At 59.8% G+C, this 22,112-nt stretch overlaps 1 protein-coding gene across 1 annotated transcript in view; it reads left to right on the top strand.

The window, feature by feature from the left end:
- Nucleotides 1-22,112, top strand: part of FLT4 (fms related receptor tyrosine kinase 4) — a 41,604-nt gene that overhangs the window by 1,206 nt on the left and 18,286 nt on the right. The window contains 10 exon segments of the mRNA XM_058548262.1: nucleotides 14,133-14,229; nucleotides 14,898-15,142; nucleotides 15,335-15,447; nucleotides 15,558-15,720; nucleotides 15,882-16,021; nucleotides 16,345-16,513; nucleotides 16,831-16,952; nucleotides 19,944-20,094; nucleotides 20,190-20,352; nucleotides 21,819-21,945. Coding sequence (XP_058404245.1) covers nucleotides 14,133-14,229; nucleotides 14,898-15,142; nucleotides 15,335-15,447; nucleotides 15,558-15,720; nucleotides 15,882-16,021; nucleotides 16,345-16,513; nucleotides 16,831-16,952; nucleotides 19,944-20,094; nucleotides 20,190-20,352; nucleotides 21,819-21,945 — 1,490 coding nt within the window.

Raw genomic sequence — 22,112 nt, 5'->3', positions numbered from 1 at the left:
AATCCCCACAAAGGAGTGTTAGACCCATTTTACAGATGAGGAAGCTTAGGCCAAGGGCATATGTAACTTCCCCAAGGTCCCCAGGAGGCCAGTAGTAAGGGAAGTGGTCAACCCAGGTCTCTGGGATAACAGAGCTCTGTTCTCTGTGCCTTGACGGGCTGAAGAGCTGAGACAGGGGAGGAAAGAGAGGTGTGGATGGACGTAGGGGAGGAGAGAGGAGGACATCTGTCTGGGCCTCCAAGTTGGGACAGGTCTGAGTGGAGGGGCTGCCCCTTGGCCCTTCCTTGCTCTCTTGCACCCAGCCCAGGGCCAGGCTCTCACAGGTGCAGTGTGTGTTTGTTGAGTGACTAAATGAGTGTGGGGAGAGGAATGAATGGGGCCCTAGTTGAAGGAGACATCCAGCAGGCAGCTGGGTGTAGTGTCTTAGACTCAAGAGAGAGGCTGGGCTGGGAAGCTGGAGAGGGAGCAGAGCAAAAGGTGCAGGATGGAACCCCCTGGCCCCAGGGAGGGGGCCAGAGAAGGAGAGGCTTCCAGGGAGATGGGGAACATTCTGCAGGGTGTAAGGAGAGCCAGGAGAGCCTGGTGTCCTGGTGCTCCCAGGTGGAGCAGAGCGGGAGGTGGAGGAGGAAAGGGGGGTGAGGCCAGTCCTGTGGTGAGTGCAGGTGATTCTTATCAAAGCCAGGCAGCAGAGGGGAGGAGAGAGGATGTGGGTTGAAGGGGCCTGTGGCCAGGGGTGGCCCAGGCTGGACCAGGGCATGGTTCATGGGGAGATGCCTGGGAGAGAAGACCACAGCCACCCTCCCTGAGCCCTCCATTTGCCCCACCCACTGCTGGGCTGAGGGGGATGGAGGAGCCCCCAGCCTGACGGGGGCTGCCAGAGCAGAAGCATGAACACTTCAGAGCAGTCAAGTGTCAGCACAGCCAGGCTGGCGGTCAGGCGCTGGCAGGAGAGAAGGCTGGGATCCCTGAAGCTGACCCCTCAAAGTGTGTGCTGTCTGTGCCGGAACCAGACTCTTGTCCCGATTCACCTGGGCCCGTCTCTTCCTCCCCCACACCTCAGTTTCCCCACGCGTAGCAGTGCAACAGGCAGGCAAGCGCTGAGGGGCTGTGCTTGGGCTGGACTTCATGGCTCCGTGTCCCAGTCCATGTCCCAAAACCTTGCCCTGGCAGCGTCCCTGTAGAGAGGGCGGGTGACAGAGGTCAGCCACAAGAGGCTCAGGGACATGCAAGGGAAGCAGGTGACTTCTGGGCAGCTGGGCTGGCCTGGCCTGAGGACGCTGGCCCCTGCCGTGGGCTGAGTCACATATGGCCGTCCCAGCTCCCACCGTCCCTGCTTCTCAGCCCTGAGCCAGTCCCAGGTGTGGACAGAGAAGTGGCGCGGGGCAGGGACGCAGGCCAGTTCAGGCAGGATGTGGGGGTTGGGCCCACCTTACTGGGTGCCTGTAGACCACTGGCCCCAGCTCAGGGCTCTGGGGACTCAAACACAGTGCTGTTCACACACCCACCACTCCAGAGGCGGGGAGTCAGTGTGCCTGAAGGGCTCTCTGCCTCCCCAGAGCACAGTGCCCACACCACCAGGCACCAGACTGGGCATGAGGTGTAACAAGGGGACTGTCTGGCCAGCTCCCCACTGGGCCATCCCCACCCTGACCCCCAAGCAGCAGCTCCCCAACCCAGGGAAGGGGACTGCAGTCCTGGGCAAGTTGCAAGCCATGATGCCTGCTCAGGGTGGCCCAGGGGGTGGTTGGACCCCGTCCTGGAGGGGTTTCCTGAGTGCCAAGCTAGCAGGGACACAGGTGTGGCATCAGACATCTGTAGCCCAGGGACAGAAGTGCTCAGTGACCCCAGTGAGGCCCAGCTGGTGGCTGTGGGCTGCACAGGAAGGTGTTGTTGCTTCCAGCTCAGGGCTTCCTGGAGGAGTCTGTAGACTCCAGGGAAGGGAATTCAAAGTAGGGCAAAGAGGCCCAGAGGCAGGAAAGTTCAAATGGTGTATAGGGCCATGCGGGTGGTCAGATGAGGCTAGAATCTGGGAGGGGTGCGTGGAGTGAGGGGAGACAAGGCAGCCAGAGGTGGCAGGAGCCAGCAGCACACCGGGAGAGGGGAGGTTCTGAGCAGGAGCCACCTGGTCAGGTCCTCTGAAGGCATTGCCAGAGCGGCAAGAGCAGATGGGAGCCCACAGCAAGGAGGCTGTGGGTGAACCCATGAGATACGCCAGGGGAGGAGGCAGTGGTAACTGGGGATGGGGATGGAAGAGAGGGACGAGTGCCAGTTTCTGGCTTAAGCAGTGGACTGGATGATGAGATACTGCTTACTAGATGGGGCCCCTGGGAGGAGGAGCAAATGTGGGGAAAGATTGAGGTGCTGCACCAGGGAGGCAGGCCTTCCAGGTGGAGGCATCCAGTGGGATTGCCTGAGAGACCCCAGTTGATGAAACTAGGCCAGAAAAGGCAGGAGGAAAGTTGGGAGCATTTTGAGTGTGATGGGGCAGAGGGGAGTCAGGGAACCCAGGGAAATTAAGTGGAGTCTTAGCCGAGAGGGAAAGTTCTTCTTTATGTCTAGCTTAATCCCTCCTGCTGTCGTTTGGGCATTTTCCTCCACGTGGCAGATTTCTCTCCACCGGGGCCTAGCCTGTGCCACACAGCCCTCTGAGATGCCCCTCAGAGAGGGGGGTGGGCATGGAGAGGGGTCCAGAGAGCCTCTCACACTCCCTGCACTAACCACTGAGTGAGACACAGCCGAGGTGTCCCGCTGGAGCCAGGGATTCCTGAGTTTCGATCCTTTTCAGACACTGGCTTCCTCTGGGATCTCGGTTTTCCGGTCATGCCAAAGGAGCAGTCTGGGAGCAGGAAGGTGCGGGCATTCATTGCTAGTGGCTGAGGCTGGGTGGGGCAGACAGCAGGCACGCCCCCGTGCCCAGGCCACCTCCGCCCCCAAGGCCAGGCCAGGGTGTGGGTGGCCCCAGGAGCAGGCACAGGTCAGGGTGGTGAGTGGGGGAGCCCCGCCACGTGGCCAGCGAGGTCAGCAGGGGTTCATGGGAAAGGACTTGTCGCCACAGGAGAGGACATCCTGCCTGCGTCTCCCTCTTCCTGCAGCAGGAGCCCTCAGCCCAGATTTAGCAGCGCTGGGGGCCACCTCTGAGCCAGCTGGGCTGTCTGATAACACCACCCGTCCTGCTGCCGCGGAGCAGAGCCCTGACCCCAGGCAGGCCAGGGCAGCTGCCTGGCACAGCTGGCTGGACCCAAAGCTGCGCTGGGTGGGGAGTCAGCGTCTGCCAGTGCCCTCCTCCCCACCCCACCCCCAGAGGAGACTCAGGCAGCCCTTGGTTCCCACGCAGCGTCACCACTGCTCCCTGCTTCCCGAAATTGCCTCCATGCTGCCCCAGCGGGACCTCTCTAAAACACAGATCTGAGCCTCTAGCAGCCTCCCAATGATAAGCACCAGCTTCTTGAGCTGGTGCTACAGGCTCTTCCTGCTGGGGTCCCAAGGGCAGCCCTAGTCCCATGTCTACCTAGCCTGCACCCACCTCACACCCCAGCCTCAGCACATGACCTTCCTCCTGCTCCAGATACGCTCTGCCCTTCACCATGCCCTTGGGGAGGCTGCCAAGAACTGCAGGCAGAGGCTGGTGCAGCTCCAAGTGGGAGGGGTCTCCTAGAATGGGAGGGGGCCTCATTCCCACTTGCCATGTGCCCCAGGAGCACGGAATCCAGGCTTTCAGGTGGGTTGGGGAGAACCTCTTATCCTCACCCAACCTAAAGCACCATCCTCAAAGCTACCCTAAATTCTACCAAACAGAAGCTCGTTTGTATTAAGCAGTGTGTGCACACTCACATGCACACTTGGCACGCGTGGAGCGTCTAGCAGTGAGCCACACCTTGGTGTGAAATGCTTAATCAAATTGCTTCATACCAGAGTGTGTGAGGGTTTTAACCTTGTGTCATCAGCTTAGTGTGCCCATTCTGGAGATTAGGAAGTTAAGGCAGAGAGGTGAAGGGCTCACAAAGTGCTCAAGCAGCTTTGAGGGAGGTGACAGGTGTCTGGTGTCTGGTCCCAGACAGCATGGGGCCGACAGTGTAAGAAGGGGCAGGCACGGTATTCTCCAGGGAAAGCTCTGGAGAGGTGGGCATATGGGGTCCTAAATTTCTGACCACCTGGCAGACATTTTTACCTTGGTGTCCCCAAGACCTTTTAAAAGCAGCATACCCCACGGACGCACCACCTTCCCCGGATCTACCCCGGCTGGTGTGCCTGCCTCACTGCAGACATCTGCACCTCCGTGCCTCACCTTCACGCCTGCCTATGCTCTGTGTGATGTCCCTCTGTTCCCTGGATCCTCAGAGCCAGGCAGGGCCAGTCACTGGCCAAGCCCCAAGCTGGGGATGCCCCCATGAAAAGGCGAGCACAAGCCCCTGTCCTCGCGTGGAGGACCAGTCGAGTGCAGTGAGCCACTCGCTGCATGGAGCTATGGAAACATGCAGAGGGGCCCTGAGGAGGGGGCCTCAGCGTGCGACTCCGGAGCTGAAGCGGGCACCAGGCAGGTGGCAGGATGGCAGGTGATGAGGTTGGCTGGGGGTCATGCAAGGAGCTCAGATTCCACCTGCAAGCAGTGGAGAGGCTGGGAATGGCTTTAGGCTGGAGAGGGACTTGTGTTCTAGGAAGATATCTGACCACTGAGTAAGGGCTGGACCAGTGGGGAGACCCTGGTGTGGTGAGCCAGGGGAGGATGTTAAGGCTGGCCAGACAGTGAGGTGGAGAGGAGGGGGCCCTGAGAGGGGCAGCCCCGGATGTCTAGCAGTGGCTCTCTGGCCAGAAGTCATCCGTTGCAAGCATGTGAGCACTGTGGGTGGAAAGTGCTGGGCCAGGGTGGCAGGGAAAGGAGAGGGGCAGGCCTGGCGCAGCTGGCCCCTGCCTTTGGTGCAGGGCTGAGAAGGGCCAGGACTTGGTGAGCAGTTGGCTGTAGGAGTGAATGGAGGCAGCAATGCCTGATGGGTGGCTGCCACTAGGGTGGTGAACCTAGTGGGTACAGTTTACAGAACCCCTCCCCAGGTTCTGTAAACTGTAGAAATACAAATAATGCAGCCGTGTATAGAGTAAATAGTAGCTTCCCATAATCCTGTTTCTCTGACTAGCAAGTTAATCTCTGTGCCTTAATCTTCTCAACTGCAAAGTGACAAGAATCGTACCCTCCTCAGAGTGTGGTATGTACAAGTGCGTGTGTCGTGCTCGCACACAGAAAGTGCTAAATATGTGTCTGCTGTTATTGTCATAACAGGATGTATCAAGGTAAGCAGAATTTGGGGGTCAAAGCATATGAGCATGTTTTTATTACTGTGAGTGCCAGTTTTCCCCACACCGTGTTCCGTCTGTTACGTCTACCTGACAGCCCAGGGTCACCTGCACTCTGGTCTTTGCACAAGTCTCTTTGCCCTGTGTGTCCTCCTCCTGGGCCAGCAAGCTCCTACTCAGTCTACAAAGCCCGTTCCAGCTCACCTGAACACCCTTCCCACTAGCAAGGCATTCTCTGACCCCTCACCTCCAACTGTGACCACAGCACAGGGTCACAGTGAGATGCAAAAGCTGACACGCACAGCACTCAACAGGCACGTGACCACGCAGGGCTCATTGTGTGGGCTCCAGCAACAGTTTACTGTTACGATGGTTCCTGATGTGGTGTTATTTTATCCATGGTCTGTGGCTCCCAGTAATCCTCAGGACCATTCTCATTTCACAAGTGGGAAGACTATGTCTTGGAGGGAGGAAGGGACTTGCCCAAGGCCATACAGCCAGAGAGTGGCATTGTGGGGCACGCAGCCAGGCTCAGGGGGCTCCAGGCACACCCAGAACAGCACGTCCCACCCCAGCCATCACATTCCTGCAGGGTGGAGGTGGGGTGACTGACAGCATCTTGACTGCCAGCCAGGTTGGAGGGGCTCCAGAACAGAACACCCCTGAACCTCCCCGAGTCTAGGCACAGGCCTGGCCCCAAGAGTGAAGGGAGAAGGCCCTGGGGCAGGTCTCCCTGCTCTGCATAGCCTAGGACAGGGGCAAAGAGACCCCAAGCCCGGCCTCCCCTGGCCACTGCCCCACGTGCTTCCGCCTCAGCTCACTCCTAGTCTGCAGCCACAGGCTTGGCCCCTCTGCCTCTGTCCTCCTGAGCACAGCTGCTAAGGAGAGTGTGGGTCAGACTGGCAGGCCTGCCACGTAGCCCCATCGCCCCGGGGTGACCACACAGGGCCTGCAGGAAGGACTTGTCAAGGGCAGTAACTCTCCCAAGACAGTCTGCCCGGGTGTGGAAGGCGCCCCTGAGCTCGCAGACCGTCAGGACATCATCCCAGGGTCGGCTGTGCTGGACCTGGGACAGAGCCATGGGCCAATGGTATCCTGGCCCCCAGGAGCCACCTGATGACACAAACCCTCCCCTTGCAGTGGGTCAGGGCCAGGGTGGGGTTGATGCCCTCAGTCTCAGGGCTCGGGCAGGCCGCACAGGCCTGAGCGGGAACAGCAGTTCACCAGGCCCGGAAAGCAGGAAGGACAAAGGACCGGCCTGAGCCTGGACAGGGAGGTGGACGCCAGGCATGGCAGGAGCCTTGAGAGGTGAAGCTGTGCAGGATGGCGGGGCCTGTTGGGACGGACATCATCTGGAGGCCAGGCCAAGGGTGTGCACTGCTCCAGATGGGCAAATGGAGCCAGTGAAGGTGTCCTCAGGCCACAGTGCCCCTCTGGGCTGAGGGACAGATTGGAGGCCGGGAAGGAGGCTATTGGGTAGCAGGGAGGCAGGGAGGCCAGCAGTCAGGGTGGTGATGGGAAACAACGGGGTGGAGAGATGTGAGGGCTGGGCCCAGGCAGGGTCAGGCCTGGACTCAGCAGACCTGGGCTCCTGCACAGCTGCCCGGCCACCACTGCTGTGGGACCTGGAGCCTCAGTTTCCTCTTCCTTGATTGAGCTTGTGATCCCTCCTTCCCTCCCAGGCTGTTGTGAGGGTCTGAGGCGGTGACTGCCGGGCCATGGTCAGTGCCTAGCCCACGGGACTTCCCTCCCCTCCTGCCCAGCCCTCACCTAGGACCCCTGTGTGCTGCTCTCACAGTCAGCTGCCTGAGGCTGACACCAGGGTCCCTGCAGCCCAAGGCTGCTGACAGCACAGAGAAGAGGAGGTGTGCACTCTGGCCTCCCTGACCTCAGCCCGGCGCCTGCCCCGATCGCTCTGCTACAGGCTAGGGGGCCAGGGCCGCCAGCCAGGGGAAGGAAGAAGCCAGTTCCTGGGCCAGGAACAGGAAGGCAGGGGGGAGTGCAGCAGAGGCCAGGATGACAGCACTTCCTGCTGCAGGAAGGAAGGACAGTAGGGACAGACAACAGCCAGGCAGGAAGGATGCACCTTCTTCGGAGCTGCAGGTGGGGGCTGGGCAGCATGGAGCCTCTGGGCATGGCAGTCCTCCAGCCTGAATCTGCCCCAGCCTCTGAGCAGCCTGGGGTACACACAGTCACCAGGGAGCGTGGCCTTTAAAACTAGGAACATCTTTTCAAAGGAATGACAGGGTCTGACACCGTTCCAACCCAAAGGAAGACATCAGAGGTTTGTTTAGCCAGCCAGTCAGCTATCCACCCACCCATCCTTCCATCTCCCCATCTACCCATCTTTCTTTCCCTCCTTCCATCTCTGTCTGTCCATCCTCCATCCATCTTTCCATGAACCCATCCTTCTATCCAACCATCCATCCATCTTTCTGTTCATCTGTCTGTCCATCTGTCCTTCCATCTAGCCATCCTTCCTTCCATCTATCCATTAATCCATCCATCCTCTGTCCGTCATCCACCCGTCCTTCCATCTACCCATAAATCCACTCATCCATCCATCCTTCTATCCATCTGTCTGTCCACCTGTCCATCCATCTAGCCATCTTTCCTTTCATCTTTCCATCCATCCGTTCTTCCATCTGTCTCTCCATTTGTCCATCCATCTAGCCATCCTTCCTTCCATCTTTTCCATCCAGCTAGCCATTCTTCCATCCATCCATCCATCCATCCATCCATCTATCTATCTGTCCATCCATCCATCCACCTTCCATCCATCTATTCATCCATTTATTCATTCAACAAGTATTTATTGAGCCTCAACTCTGTGCCGAGTGCTCTGCTAGGCATGGGGTGGGGTAGAAAAGAGGACTGTCTTGGTCCTTACCCCATTGAAACTTACTGCCTAGTGGAGGAAATGGAAAAACATAACTTAAACAAATAAGTAAATAAGATAATTTCAAATTGTGACAAGAGGGATGAAGTAAGCAACCAGAGGCAAGATGGAGCTTAAAGGAGGGTCTTAGGCTTTGGAGGAGGCGAGAAGTTCATGTCTAAGCTGACGCCTAAGGTGAGAAGAAGCTGGCTTTGCAGGGCATGTGAGAGGAGAGAAGAGGTGTGTGCAAAGGCTCCAGGTAGAAAGGAGCATGGCATGTTATAGAACAGCCTGGAGGCCTTGGTGGCTGAAAGACATGAACACAAGGTGTGAGTGGATCAGCAGAGTGTGGAGAGGTGGGCAGGGGCCAGGCCACAGTCAGGAGGTTTGGATTTTCCTAAAGGTGCGGTGGGAAGTCACTGACGGGACTTAAGCACAAGCTGTTTTTAAACTATCACTAACAACTGCATGGAGGGCTGGAGGAGGGCAAGAGCAGGCCCAGGGGGCCATGCTGGGGGCAAGTGCAGTTGTGTGGGCCCCAGAGGAGAGCAGGAGCTGGCTCTGAGTTGCTTTGGTGCAGAAGGGCCAGGGCGGAAGGGCCGGGGCAGGAGAGACAGGTGTCCACTGCCACTCCTATTGGGAGGGATGGGAGCAATCAAGGAGGAGCCTTTGGCAGGGGTGGAGAAGGGGTAAGTCCGCAGCTCAGTGTTGGAAATGTGGCCCTTGGGTGTCTGTGGGGTGGCCAAGTGCAGTGGTAGCTGGATACTTAAGGCCCAAGATGAGAGAAGGGGTCTGGACAGGAGGTGGAGATTTTGGAGGTATCTGGACACTTAGGAGAAAGACCAGTGGAGAAGAGAGAGCAAAGAGTGACATTTGGTGCTGGGCAGAGGGCAAGGGGGAGACAAGGGATAGTGAGCTCACAGAAGGCGGCAGAGGAGGTGACAGCTCTGCCTTCCACCCTCCAGCGCCCACTGGTCCTGCAGCTTGGAGGTCACAGGAAGCCTTGACCAGTGGCTCCATGAAGCAAAGGAGGGGCTGCACCCAAGTGGGTGGAGGAGCAAATGTGAGAGAAGGAGCACAATGAGCAGAGCTTTTGCTATGAAGCAGAGTAGGAAAGGGGCAGTGGCTGGAAAGGGATATGGGATCAAGGAGTTGGGGGGTTTTCTTTATAAGATGGGAGATGATTCCATAGAGCAAGTCTGGTGATCAGAAAAGAGAGAAATTATCTGCAGGAGTCGGTGCGGGGGTTGGGACCCCTGGCACAATGGAGGGCTTGGCCTTCGGAGCAGGTATGTCAGAGGGTTTCCAGGGCCCAGGCCGGAAGTATGGGGTTTGGACGTGGGAAGATGAGGTGTCTCCATTGGATGGCTTTGGGAGGGAGGAGGGAACACTCTGAACTGCACCCTGAGGGCCCATTTAAGGTCTGCCAACAGGGAAAAAAAGGGGAGGCAGTAGCGTAGGGCTCTGGCTATGTCTGCAGGGCTGTGCCACTGAGGGACGTGGTGGCGCTGCAGGGGTGGGGTGGTGGGCAAGAGGCAAAGGAACAATCAGAATGACGGGCCACAAGCTGCAGACCACGCTGTGTCAGGTCAGGGGTGAGACCAGGGTGGGGACGGGAGGGTCCCTGGACTGAATTTTGATGAAGCTGAAGGACTTAGTGGTGGGACAAGGGCACCTAGCAAGAGGCAGAGGAGATGGGACAGAGCAGTGCAGGAAGATAGGCAGTGAGTGACAGCACAGCTTCTGGTGAGGACCAGGTCCAGGGTGTGCCCAGGAAGTGAAGGGCTGAGGGGAGAGGGGGGAGGACAGTGGAGACAAGGACTGCAAACTCCAGGGCGCTGGTGAGTCATCCGTGTGGATGTTGCAGTCATGAAGAATGGCCTGAGTTGGGGTGGAGAGGGTTGGACAGCCAGGAACAGAGAGTGAGGGGAAGTGACCAGGACAGCAGCTGATGGCAGCTTTAGTGGGTGATGCCCTTGGAGAAGGGGAGGTGGCCACAAGGAGTTCTCTGATACCTAGCTTGTTCAGTGGAGAGCAGTAACCGCCTCAGGGGCAGTGGTATCCTCAGAAACAAGGTTTCAGTTCAGGCAGGAAGGATGGAGGAGGACAGTGAGGTCTACAGTGAAGTTTGCTGCCCAGTGAAAGTGAGTGAAAGAAGAGGGTGCACTGGGGCAAGTCAGGGCATATGGTGACAAAAGAAAGGCTCACAAGTGTGGGTAAAAGGGTTGGCAAGCATAATGGATGGTCTCCCTGTTTAGTACAGTGATACGGATGCTTCTTTTGGTGGTATGGTAGCCTCTAGGGAGGAAGCTCCTACAGGCTCCATTCCCCATCCATCCACCCACCCACACATCCACTCCCCATGCATACATCCATCCATGCATCCACCCACCCACCCATCCATCCATCCATCCACCCACTCACTCATCCATCCACCCACCCACCCATCCATCCACCTACTCACCCACTCACTCATCCATCCACCCACCCACCCATCCACCCACCCATCCATCCATCCATCTACCCACCCACCCATCCATCCATCCACCCATCCATCCATCCATCTACCCATCCATCCATCCATCTACCCTCCCACCCATCCATCCACCCACCCGTCCACTCACCCATCCATCCATGAATCCACCCATCCATCCATCCATCCATCCACTCACCCATCCATCCATCCATCCACCCATCCATCCATCCACTCACCCATCCATCCATCTACCCACCCATCCATCTATCCACTCACCCATCCAGCCATCCACCCATCTGTCCATTCATCCATCCATCCTCCCATCCATCCATCCACACATCCACCCATCCATTCACTCATCCTTCCACCTATCCACCAACCCAGCCATCCATTTATTCACCTGCTTCTCCATCATCCATCCTACCATTCTTTTTTGTTTGTTTGTTTTTTTGGTGAGGAAGATCCAGCCCTGAGCTAACATCCATACCAATCCTCCTCTTTTTGCTGAGGAAGACCGGCCCTGAGCTAACATCTATTGCCAGTCTTCCTCCTTTTTTTTCCCCCCAAAGCCCCAGTAGATAGTTGTACGTCATGGCTGCACATCCTTCTAGTTGCTGTATGTGGGATGCAGCCTCAGCATGGCCGGAGAAGCGGTGCGTCGGTGCGCGCCCGGGATCCGAACCTGGGCCACCAGCAGCGGAGTGCGCACACTTAACCGCTAAGCCACGGGGCTGTCCCCCATCCTACCATTCTTGAATCCGTCCCCTCAATCTTTGGTGTGTATCTCCTCTGCACTGGGCTTAGGAAGATCAATAAAATAAGCCTCTGTTCAGATGTGACCAGAAAACTACAATTCAGTCCGATAAGTGATTTAACCAGGAGCCCCGAGGAGGCCGAGTCCAATACTGCCTGAGTAATGATGACTGCTCCACAGGGAAGGGACTCATGAACTAGACCCTAAAGAAAGAATTCCATGGGAGGGAAGGAGTAGAAATGTCCCGGGCAAAAAGATGAGGAAGGCAAAGACTTCAAGATGTGAAAAGCCTGGCACCTCGGGACAGTGGTAAGAGGTTTGTGCCTCTCAGAGATGTGTCAGGAGATGAAGCTGGAGAGAAGGGGAGTGGGCAGAGGGAGAGGCCTGGCCTGCCTTGCTTTATCTTGGAAGCAAAGAGGAGCCACCCAAGGAAGCTGGGCTGACATCTGCCACAGCTCCATAGCTGAGGGTGCCAGATGTGCACCCCAGAGAAGAGGACCCTCAGCCTCCCCAGGGCAACACCACAGGCCTTACCATGGTGCATGCACGGGCCCAGGGCAGGTGGGTGCTGGCCGCTGCACCTCTCCTCTGGTGCCCACACGCTGGCTGCAGGTCTGACCCCTAACTGGTCCACAGGAAGGTCAGTTCTTTCATCCCCCACAGATCCAAACCTAAGCCCACCATTCCTCCCTTCTGTAGTTCAGAGGCCATTGTCTGCCTGGTGTGGCTTTATTCACTTCCCATTGCCTGGAAAATCCTCCTTCTCCCTCGAGGAGAAGGAGCTCAGAGGTGCCCCCCCAGGGATTCCTTCCCGTCCCCCACCACCCAAGGGGAGCCTCCCCGCAACAGGCTCCTCCCCGGCCCTGGCAAGGCTGCCTTCTCTTGTGGGACTGAGCTGTCTCCCCAGCAGCCCCAAGGATGCACAATGGGGGCTGTGGAGCGGACCGGGGGTGGAACGGACCTTCTGGCAGAGCCCACATGGAGAAGGCCCCTGGGGGCAGAGCCCAGACTGCCTTTCCATCTCGGGGCCAGGGCAGGGCCACCAGCCTGAGTGCTAGGAGGAGGCCCACCGGGTTCCTAAGGAGGGATTTTACAACAGTCACAGCAGCTGGCCAGGTGAGAGCTGCCTTCTGAGGGTGACAGCACAGTCCAGTTGGAGGGCCTCAGTTTCCCTGTCTGTACAGTGAGACTAGATGCTCGGTGAGGGTCTTCTGCCTCTGACCCACGGTAGTGTGGTACCTAAAAGAGTTTGGCCAGCAGGAAAAGGAGGACTGGGTCCTGGCTGGTGGCTGTGTTGTCCTCGTGATGCCAAAATGGGATCTTAGGGTGTGGAGCGTGCCGCCCAGGTGCCACTTCCTAGGGCGGCATGGGGTCAGGGTGGTGTAGAACCAACTGCAGTGAGGGTCCCCGAGCTTTGCCTCCCCATTGGCTGCCAGGGCGGGACCCTGGGCCTCCGGGAGCTGGGCTGGGGAGGGCAGAGGAGCCCGACCTGTGGGACTAGAGCAGGCTGGGGCTGGGACAGGATAGTGGACTGTGCCCCCCCAAGAGGACAGGGACTTGAGGGGAGGGACAGGACGCAGCCCTGGGCCCCCAGCCACACAGTCCTCTCTTCCTGTTGTCTCAGGATGGTCCTGGCAGGATGCATCTGCCAGAGTTCCAGGTCTAGACCTCCCCTAAGGCCTGCTCCCGCCCCCACCAGGATCCCACATACACACAAGTCCATGTGCACGCATACACTCACATGTCAAAGACACACACGCTGGCATGCACACACAAAGCCACACACACCACTCGCACACCAGCCCCACACACAGATCCAAGCCCACACAGAAACAGACGTTCACAACAGAGACCCACACCTATTGACATGTGTACACACAAACATACATATACACATGAATACATGTGCACGTATACACACACACACGCATACATATACACATGCATACGTGTGCACGTATACATGCACACACACACATGCACCATCCCACTGGGGGAGGACAGTGGGCAGCAGGGCCAGGGTCCTGGAGGGCCTCAGGAGGGTTTTCAACCAAGCGAGGCAGGGTTCTCTGTGTGTTTGGGGACAGTCCCTGTGGGAAGAATGGGGAGTTGAGGAAGGGGGGCCTGGAGGAGCTGGGGCAGCCAGTGGGGGCCTTGAGGTTGGACAGAAGCTGATGGAGCCAGGGACACATGAGGTGGACTCCATGGGACCTGGGAGAGGGCAGGTAACAGTTCTGGTCTCAAGAGGGCAGAATTTCGGGGAAAGCAGAGGCCCTCAGTTCTGGCGTTTGGGGGGTCTGTGCAAGAGCAGTGACCGCGTGTCTGAAGTTCGAGAGGGGCCTTCAGGCACACATGTGGGGGTCGCAGTGCCAAGGCGAAGCACGTCAGGCCGCCCGCAGCGTAGGATGAGGCCTCCGTCTCCCCATCGACTTCATGCCGGCAGCTCAGCTAATGTGGGGCCAGAGGTCAGCGTTCAGTCCAGGCCTGGCTCGCAGCTCGCTTGGGGCTGGGCCTGGTCTGTAGCCAGAGGCAGGGAGCAGGGGTCAAGGGTCAGCCTGAGGTGGAGGTTACCGGTTGTCTTGGGGCCTTGTCAGTGCTGCTTAGGGCCAAGAGCTAGGGTGGCCGCTGCCCTGGGGAAGGGTCTGCTCCTGTGGGCAGGGAAGGCCCGTCAGCGCCCGCTCAACGTCATCATGTGAACTCACAACCCAGCGCCGTACTAACCGTGTCTCCCACCCCAGGCCTGACGAGTGGCTACTCCATGACCCCCCCGGCCCTAAACATCACGGAGGAGACGTACATCATTGACTCCAGTGATAGCCTGTCCATCTCCTGCAGGTACTCAGCCCCGCCAGGGAAGCAGGCACCTGGGTCCCTACTGCCTGGCAGGCCAAGGAGGCAGGAGGTGGTGGCTGAGGACCCAGATGGCAGCCCCTCCCAGGGCAGAGGCCTCTAGGCTTAGAGGGGCTCCCGGGGAGCCTGGGTGTGGGTACCTGCAGGGCAGACCATCCCCTGCCCTGCGGACAAGGCACCCTGCACCCACCCCACCTCACTACACCCCCCCTTGTCATTTCACGTGGAACACGGATCAGTCACCCTGCACCCACTCTTAGGTTACCCCACACTGACCCCAGGCCACCCCTCACTAGCCCCAGGTCATCTGCACTGACCCAGATCACCCAGTAGACCCTGGGTCACCCCACACTGACCACAGGTCACCCACACAGGCCCCAGAGATGGCATCCTCCCTGCAGCCCCAGCTATGGTCCGAGGCCCGGCTTCTCTGCAGGCCATCCTGCCACACGCAGGCCCGGGAGCCAGGCAGAGGCCTCGAGGGCCTCAGGGAGTGCCTGCCCTGGGCTGGGTCCGCGGACTGCGCACAGTTACTGGGCTGTCCTGACTTCCGGATGAGACAAGCTGTGGGCTTGTCCCAAGGGAGTCTCCACAAGGACTGTGCCCCGGGGTTGCAGCGGGGGCCCCTCTTGACCTCCCGCGTCCTCTGCCAGGGGGCAGCACCCCCTCGAGTGGGCCTGGCCAGGGGCTCAGGACGTACCGGCCACAAAGGATAAGGACAGCGAGGACACGGGGGTCATGCGAGACTGCGAGGGCACGGACGCCAGGCCCTACTGCAAAGTGCTGCTGCTGCCTGTGGCCCACGCCAACCACACGGGCCGCTACCGCTGCTACTACAAGTACATCAAAGCCCGCATCGAGGGCACCACTGCGGCCAGCACCTACGTGTTCGTGAGAGGTGAGGGGCCCAGCCCACCCGCTCCCACAGCCGCCAGGAGGCGTGGACAGGGCCTGGGGTCCCAGAGGGGCAGCTGGCTCCTATATCCCTACCCCCGGCCTACCGACCCCATGGGGCTGCCCCACCGCCCCAACCTGGGCAGAGACCCCTGATTCCTGCCTACCCCGCCCACAACTTGCCCCCTCCCCTCAGACTTGGAGCAGCCATTCATCAACAAGCCAGACACGCTCCTGGTCAACAGGAAGGACTCCATGTGGGTGCCCTGCCTGGTGTCCATCCCCGGTCTCAACGTCACGCTGCGCTCGGTACAACCCCGTCCTCACCCCACCCTGGGATCGGGCCCTCCTCTCCCATCCCTGGGAAAGGTCCAGGAGGAAGGGAGCTGCCAGGCCCTGATGGCCACCATGTCCTGCAGCAAAGCTCGGCCCTGCAGCCTGATGGGCAGGAGGTGGTGTGGGATGACCGCCGGGGCATGCGGGTGCCCACGCCACTGCTGCGCGACGCCCTGTACCTGCAGTGTGAGACCACCTGGGGCGGCCAGGCCTTCCTTTCCAACCCCTTCCTCGTGCACATCACAGGTGGGGCTGCCGGGTGAGGGAGGAGGTGCTGGGAGGACCGTGGGAGAGGACAGGGACCCCAATTCCCAGGAGTGGGGCTGTCTCAGTGTGCGCCCTGCATTCTGCACTCTGTGTGCACCATCCTGTGAGGGGCGTGGGGGTCACTGTGCCTGTGTCCCCAGGCAACGAGCTCTATGACATCCAGCTGTTCCCCAAGAAGTCACTGGAGCTGCTGGTTGGGGAGAAGCTGGTCCTGAACTGTACCGTGTGGGCCGAATTCAACTCGGGCGTTACCTTTGACTGGGACTATCCAGGGAAGCAGGTGAGGTCAGCAGCCCTGCCAGGGGCTGGGCTCACACCGTCCCCAGGAGTCCCTATCACTGCCCACACCTGCCCTGTGTCCACACTCACTGTCCACGCCTGCCCTGGCCGGGCACACACTGGCCTCTGCATAGAGAACGTGTAGACCCAGGTGCCCCAGGAGCCCCAGTCTGATGGGGGCGTCCTCCTACCCCAAGGAAAACTCTGGGTCTGTGTCCCAGGCTTCCGGAGCCACTGCTGGCTGGGCCGGGGTGTGTGCATTTGGTGGTCAGTTCTGCCAGAGCCCGCCTGCTCTGACCCTGGGCTTCCCCTGGGCACGGGCAGGCAGAGCGGGGTAAGTGGGTGCCAGAGCGGCGCTCCCAGCAGACTCACACAGAGCTCTCCAGCATCCTGACCATCCACAACGTTAGCCAGCATGACCTGGGCCCGTATGTGTGCGAGGCCAACAACGGCATCCAGCGATTCCGGGAGAGCACCGAGGTCATTGTGCACGGTACAGCCTGGGGTCGGGTGGTTGTGCCCAGCATGGCCTGGGCTGGGTCAGGCGTCAGGCATCAAGCCTGGGGAACAAGGGTCCTTGTGCAGCGGGGGCCCCAGGGTCAGAGGTCATGGTGCACCCAAGCAGTGTGGAGTCCAGCCAGAGGGAAGGGAGGGCCATGAGTGGACGGCCTGCCCAGTTCCCACACCCCAGAGGGCAGGACGGGCCCCAGTCTGCAGGCGTCTGGCCACTGGAGGTGGCCGGGAACCCCTGGGTGGTGGTGGGTCAGTGATGCCCACCCCAGCTTTACACTGATACCTCCCATCTGGCAGAGAAGCCCTTCATCAGCGTCGAGTGGCTCAAGGGTCCCGTCCTGGAGGCCACAGCAGGAGATGAGCTGGTGAAACTGCCCGTGAAGCTGGCAGCGTACCCCCCGCCGGAATTCCAGTGGTACCTCCCCGGCTCCTGCCCCTCACTCCCCAGGCCCAGCAGGAGAATGGACCACAGGGAGGGAAGGGAGTATCCTCCTCATCAGGGCCTGTGCCCCAAGACCCCGTGGGGACCCATCCCCCCCATCAGGACCTGCACCCTGAGACCCCATGGGGACCCATCTCCCACTCTGGGCCTGCTGCCCGAGACCCCAAGTGGGGAGCCCCTCTGAAGGCACTCTAAGGACGTGCACATCACGATATTTCAGCCAGAGGGAAAGTTGGCCTGGGATGCTGCTAAACTGTGAAAGGTGTAAACACGGGCCTGCTGTCATGTGTGGGTGTGGTGGGCACAGTGTAGGGCTTTATCTAACTGCTTCCTGCATCCGCTCAGCATCTCTGAGGGCCCTACCAGCTGTTGGGTGTCATAGAGGTCTGGCCTGCCCCACAGCAATGGCCGGGTTTCCTAGGCCTCCCACCTAACAAGGTGCCAGCCCCAGGACCCTCCTAACCAGAAATTCAGAGATGACACAGGGGTTCCACAAACTGTTAAGGAGCCAGGCCCTGCCCGGGCCTGAGCTGTGTGGCAGTGAGCGAGAGCTTCCAGGAGGCCCACAGGCCGGTCTGGAACCTGAGAGTAAGGTCTCTACTGCGGGCATGCTGAGGGTCAGTGAGGGGTCCCTCAGTGGCGGCCCCACCCTTGCCAGGCGCTCCCCAAGAGCTCGGGAAGGCACAGCACCCACCATGCACCCTTGGGCCGTCTGAGTAGTCCACGTGGCACAACCCTCAACGTCACACTGTAGCCTGACCCCCACGGTACAGATGAGGAAACAGGCCGGGAAAGAGGAAAGGCATTCCTACCTGAGCCCCAAGCCTCCTGGGAAGGGCACTGCTCCATCCTTTCCTGGCTGTCAGAGGAGCCTCACCCTTCCCAGCCTGGGCCACCTCCCTCCAGTCAGGACAACCTGTCTGAAAGCCTGGAGCTGGGCAAGCAGAGGTCCCAGAAGTTCTTAGCTGGGGTCCCACCACACTGGCAGTAGGTTGGAAGCAGCCGTCTCCTGGAAGAGTCCCAGGATGCCCTGGTCCTGGGCCACGTGTGACCCTACCTCTGAAGCTACCGGCTTTGGGGACCATCAGGGGCAGCTGGTGCAGGACCAGGGCCCTTGGGGCAGGGTCCTGAAGGGTGCTGATGCAGCCTGGAGCCTTACTCACAGGTGTGGCCTCCTGAAGACACCTGGGGCCCTGCCCCCTGCCCTCCAAGGCCAGTAAGACTGACCCTGCTCTGGGCAGGTGGCTGGCTCTGCTGCATCAGGGGTCCAGTGCAGGCTTGATCCTTAGGCAGCTGGCTGCTTCTCACCATTCCCATCACATCTGGCCTTTCTCTTCTCACTTGGCCAACACCTGCCTCCACAAAGTGCTCAGCTGGCCCCACTGTCCACCCAAGACACGGCACTAGTGGTCGCCACAGCCCCACCGGGGCCCACTCTTTTGGGTCATCACATGAGGATTATGAGTAAGTGAATGGATGGAGATGTAGTAGACAGACAGAGGAGCACCCTCAGTGTGTCCAGCGCAATGCTGACAGCAAATGCTGCCTCTCGGTTAGACCTCGCGACCCCTGCAAGACGGTGCGTTCTGTGCCCCTTGTTTTCAGATGAGGACACGGGGGCTTGGGGTGGTGACAAGGTTTGCCTGGGATCACAGATGCTGCAGGCGGCAGACTCAGGATCCTGCACCAGAGCCCAGCAGGCCGCACGGCCTCGGTCTGCCCTGCCCTACTGTGCGACCCAGGACTAGTCACGTCCCTCCTGGTCCTGGTCAGGCTGTGGTGTCAACAGTTGAGAGCCGGGCCGCTGCATCCCCCTCACTGTTGGTCTCTGCCCAAGGGCTGTGCCTCTCCTGGCACCTCTCTGGCTTAGTACCCCGGGGAAAGCGCCCGCCTCCGGTAGGACCGTTTCCAGGCAGTCCAGAGCTCGGATTGCAGAGGCAGCTGCCTGCGACATTCCTAGCTCAGGACTGGAGAGGAGACACCCTTTGGGACGTGAGGCATCCATGTATTCACACGTGCAGCAAACGTGCACTGAGCACCTACATGCGCCGGGTGCCACTCTGTGTGTAGGGGAGAGTCCCTGCCCTCATGGGGATCACAGTTCAGTAGGGAAGATGGACAGTCAGCAGACATGTGCAGATGGGAAGGAAGGCACAGGGCTGAGGGCCGGGAGCAGGTTCACAAGGCCTCTCTGATGAGTGGGTATTTGACTGAATGTAGGAAGGAGGTGTCCAGAGGACCGAGCATCCAAGCAGGGGGGAGAGCGAGTGCAAAGACCCTCGTGTAGGGCTGGGGGACAGCGAGGAAGCCGCATGTCTAGAGAGCTCCAGGAAGGGCAGAGCCAGGGTCAGAGAGCAAGGCAGGGCTCGCCCCTTGGGGTAAGGGTCCAGCTATGCACCACAGGGATGGCACCTCCACTGCTTCAGGGCACATACACTCGAAGCCTGTGAGAAAGAGACAAGGCCCACTGAGGTGGGTCTTGGAGGCCAAAGCCCAGCTGGGCTGGAGGAGCTGGAGACCAGGAAGGTGGGCAGGACCCCCCTGAAGCCCTGGGCTGGGCCTCTGAGCTTGGCTACAGAAGGCTGGCCCTAGACACCAGCGGGTCAGGAAGAAGGCGGCTGCCCTGCGCAGTAGCTCCCTGCTCATGGAAAGACCACAGGGGCTGTGGGGGAGGCGGATGTATGCTGCAGCCCTCCCTGAGCCTGCCAGTGTTGTGAGACATTCCCACATCTTTTAGGCCACCTGCACCCCAGACCTGTGTCGGCTGCCCTCCCACACCTCTGCTGCCCTTCCCAGCAGCCTCCTGGTCTGGTCCAGGAGGAGCCTCTTGCTTTGGCACCCGGCCTTTTCCTGCCTCCCGACACTATATTCCAGTTCTAGGGGCTGGGGTTCAGAAGGGAAGGAGTGCCAAGATGGGGCTGGGGTGGGGTCCACACAGCCCCCTGAACTCCCTTCCTGGGCCAGGTACAAGGACAGAAAAGCAGTGTCCGGGCGCCACAGTCCGCATGCCCTGGTGCTCAAGGAGGTGACGGAGGCCAGTGCAGGCATCTATACCCTCGCCCTGTGGAACTCCGTGGCCGGCCTGAGGCGCAACATCAGCCTGGAGCTGGTGGTGAACGGTATGGGTGGTCAGGATGGGAGGGGGGGAGAGGGGAGAATGGGCGGCGGGTGCGGTGGTGGGGCCGGCTGATTGGCTGTCTGCCTGTGTCCCCAGTGCCCCCCCACATCCACGAGAAGGAGACCTCCTCCCCCAGCATCTACTCCCGCCACAGTCGCCAGGCCCTCACTTGTACTGCCTACGGGGTGCCCCCTCCTCTCAGCATCCAGTGGCACTGGCGGCCGTGGACACCCTGCAAGACCTTCACCCAGCGCAGCCTGTGAGTCTAACTCCAGCCTGCCCTCCCCCACTTCCCAGCCGCAGCCTCGGCTGAGACCCCCACTCACTGCTGCACCCCTCTCCAGAGCCCTGCCCTAAACTTGAACCTGTCACAATTCTATGGTAGCCAATCGATGACCTCACCCCGCTTGAGCAAGACTCAGATCCTCCCTTGTATCAGTCAGGCTGGCCTGGACACTGGGGATAGTCCAGCCCCCACCCACCTCCCTGGAGAGCAAAGCCCCCCAGACACATAATTGCATCATCCCAAGAGGACCATGGGATGTACCTCTGGGCACCAAGGAGGCACCTCCCACCAGTGGGCAGATGGGGCTAGTTTTATGAGACTTGACTAAGCGGCACACAGGGCATGTCCATGCTCATTCGTGCAGCCTTTACAATGACCCCTTATAGAAGAGGAAACTGAAGTCAGAGGAGGGACGTGGCTTTCCCAAGGTCACGGCTGTAAGCAGCAGAGCCTGCCCAACTGCTGGGCTACAGTCCGCTACCTGAGCTGGTGTCAGGAGGACAGACAGGCTGGGAGAATACTCAAGGCAAAGACAACTTGGACAAGCAGGGGCCGGGAGAGGAGGGCGCTGAGGTGGGCAGTGGTCTGGAAGGCACTGGGGAGCCAGTGAAGGGCGTTGAGCAGGGGAGTGACGGCTCAGATGAGCCATTTAGCAGGAGATCCTTGTAGGCAGAGTGGAGGGTCACAGGCTGGGGTGGGATGGACGCTGAGAACCCAAGGAGGAGATAGCACAGCCGTGCCAGCAGAGGGGCTGGGGCCCAGGCGTGGTCAGTGGGGGAGGCTCCGTAGGGGGGGCCTGTGGGCCTGAGCCAGCCAGCAGTGTCCAAGGCTCATAAGAGATTCTTCTAGACCGCGAGGCTGCAGGTTACTGCCGGCACCTCCAAAATTGCTTCCCTCTGATGCTCTACCATTATGCTCTGCACCAACACACAGCACCCTGGGGGCCCAAGACCCCCATCCTATTGGGAGATCAAAGGTGCCAGGATGCAAACCTGCCGTGGGGGGGGGGGGGGCTGCAGCTCTGGAAGAGGGACGGGGAGAGAGACAGGGCGAGAGGGCTTCTTGGAGCAGGAGTGGTGATGTGAAGATCTTTGCAGGAAGATAGTCGCTATAACCTGATGGGGGACAGTGAGCGCAGCAGGCTGGAGGGTGACCACAGAGCCACAGGTGTGTGCTGCTCTGCGGGCACAGGCCCTGGCCTACTGGGGAAGGCAGTGCCTGGCAGCCTGCACAGGATGGGTTGTGAGCTCTGAGCATAAAGGAGACAGTGTTCCGGAAACAAAGCCACAGTCCCCTTCACTCACCCCAGCCCGAGGGCCAGTGTTACCCACCGTGGTGTGAGAAAATGACCATGAGTATGACAAAGGCTCAATTCCTGCCCCCAGTGGGGCCCTCCCTGCCCGAATCCCTCACCTGCCCTTGCCCCTCCTGGTCTGTAGCAGCCGGCGGCAGCAGCGAGACCACATGCCACAGTGCCGAGACTGGAGGGAAGTTACCACGCAGGACGCTGTGAACCCCATCGAAAGCCTGGACACCTGGACTGAGTTTGTGGAGGGGAAGAATAAGGTACGGGCCAGCGGTACCGATGAGTGGCCAGGGAGAAGGAGAAGGGGGCAAGAGAGGCCGTCTCCTGGCCTTCTCTCTTTCTCCACCAGGCCTGCAGAGTTCTGGGGACAGCAAAGCCAGTGACCTTTCTGCAATGTCCCTGGGCCACAGCTCCCCTTCCTGCATGT

Source organism: Diceros bicornis, chromosome 1 (assembly GCF_020826845.1).
Source record: "Diceros bicornis minor isolate mBicDic1 chromosome 1, mDicBic1.mat.cur, whole genome shotgun sequence".
NCBI lineage: Eukaryota > Metazoa > Chordata > Mammalia > Perissodactyla > Rhinocerotidae > Diceros > Diceros bicornis.
The sequence above is the reverse complement of the archived record's forward strand: the minus strand, read 5'-3'. Positions and strand labels throughout refer to the sequence as shown.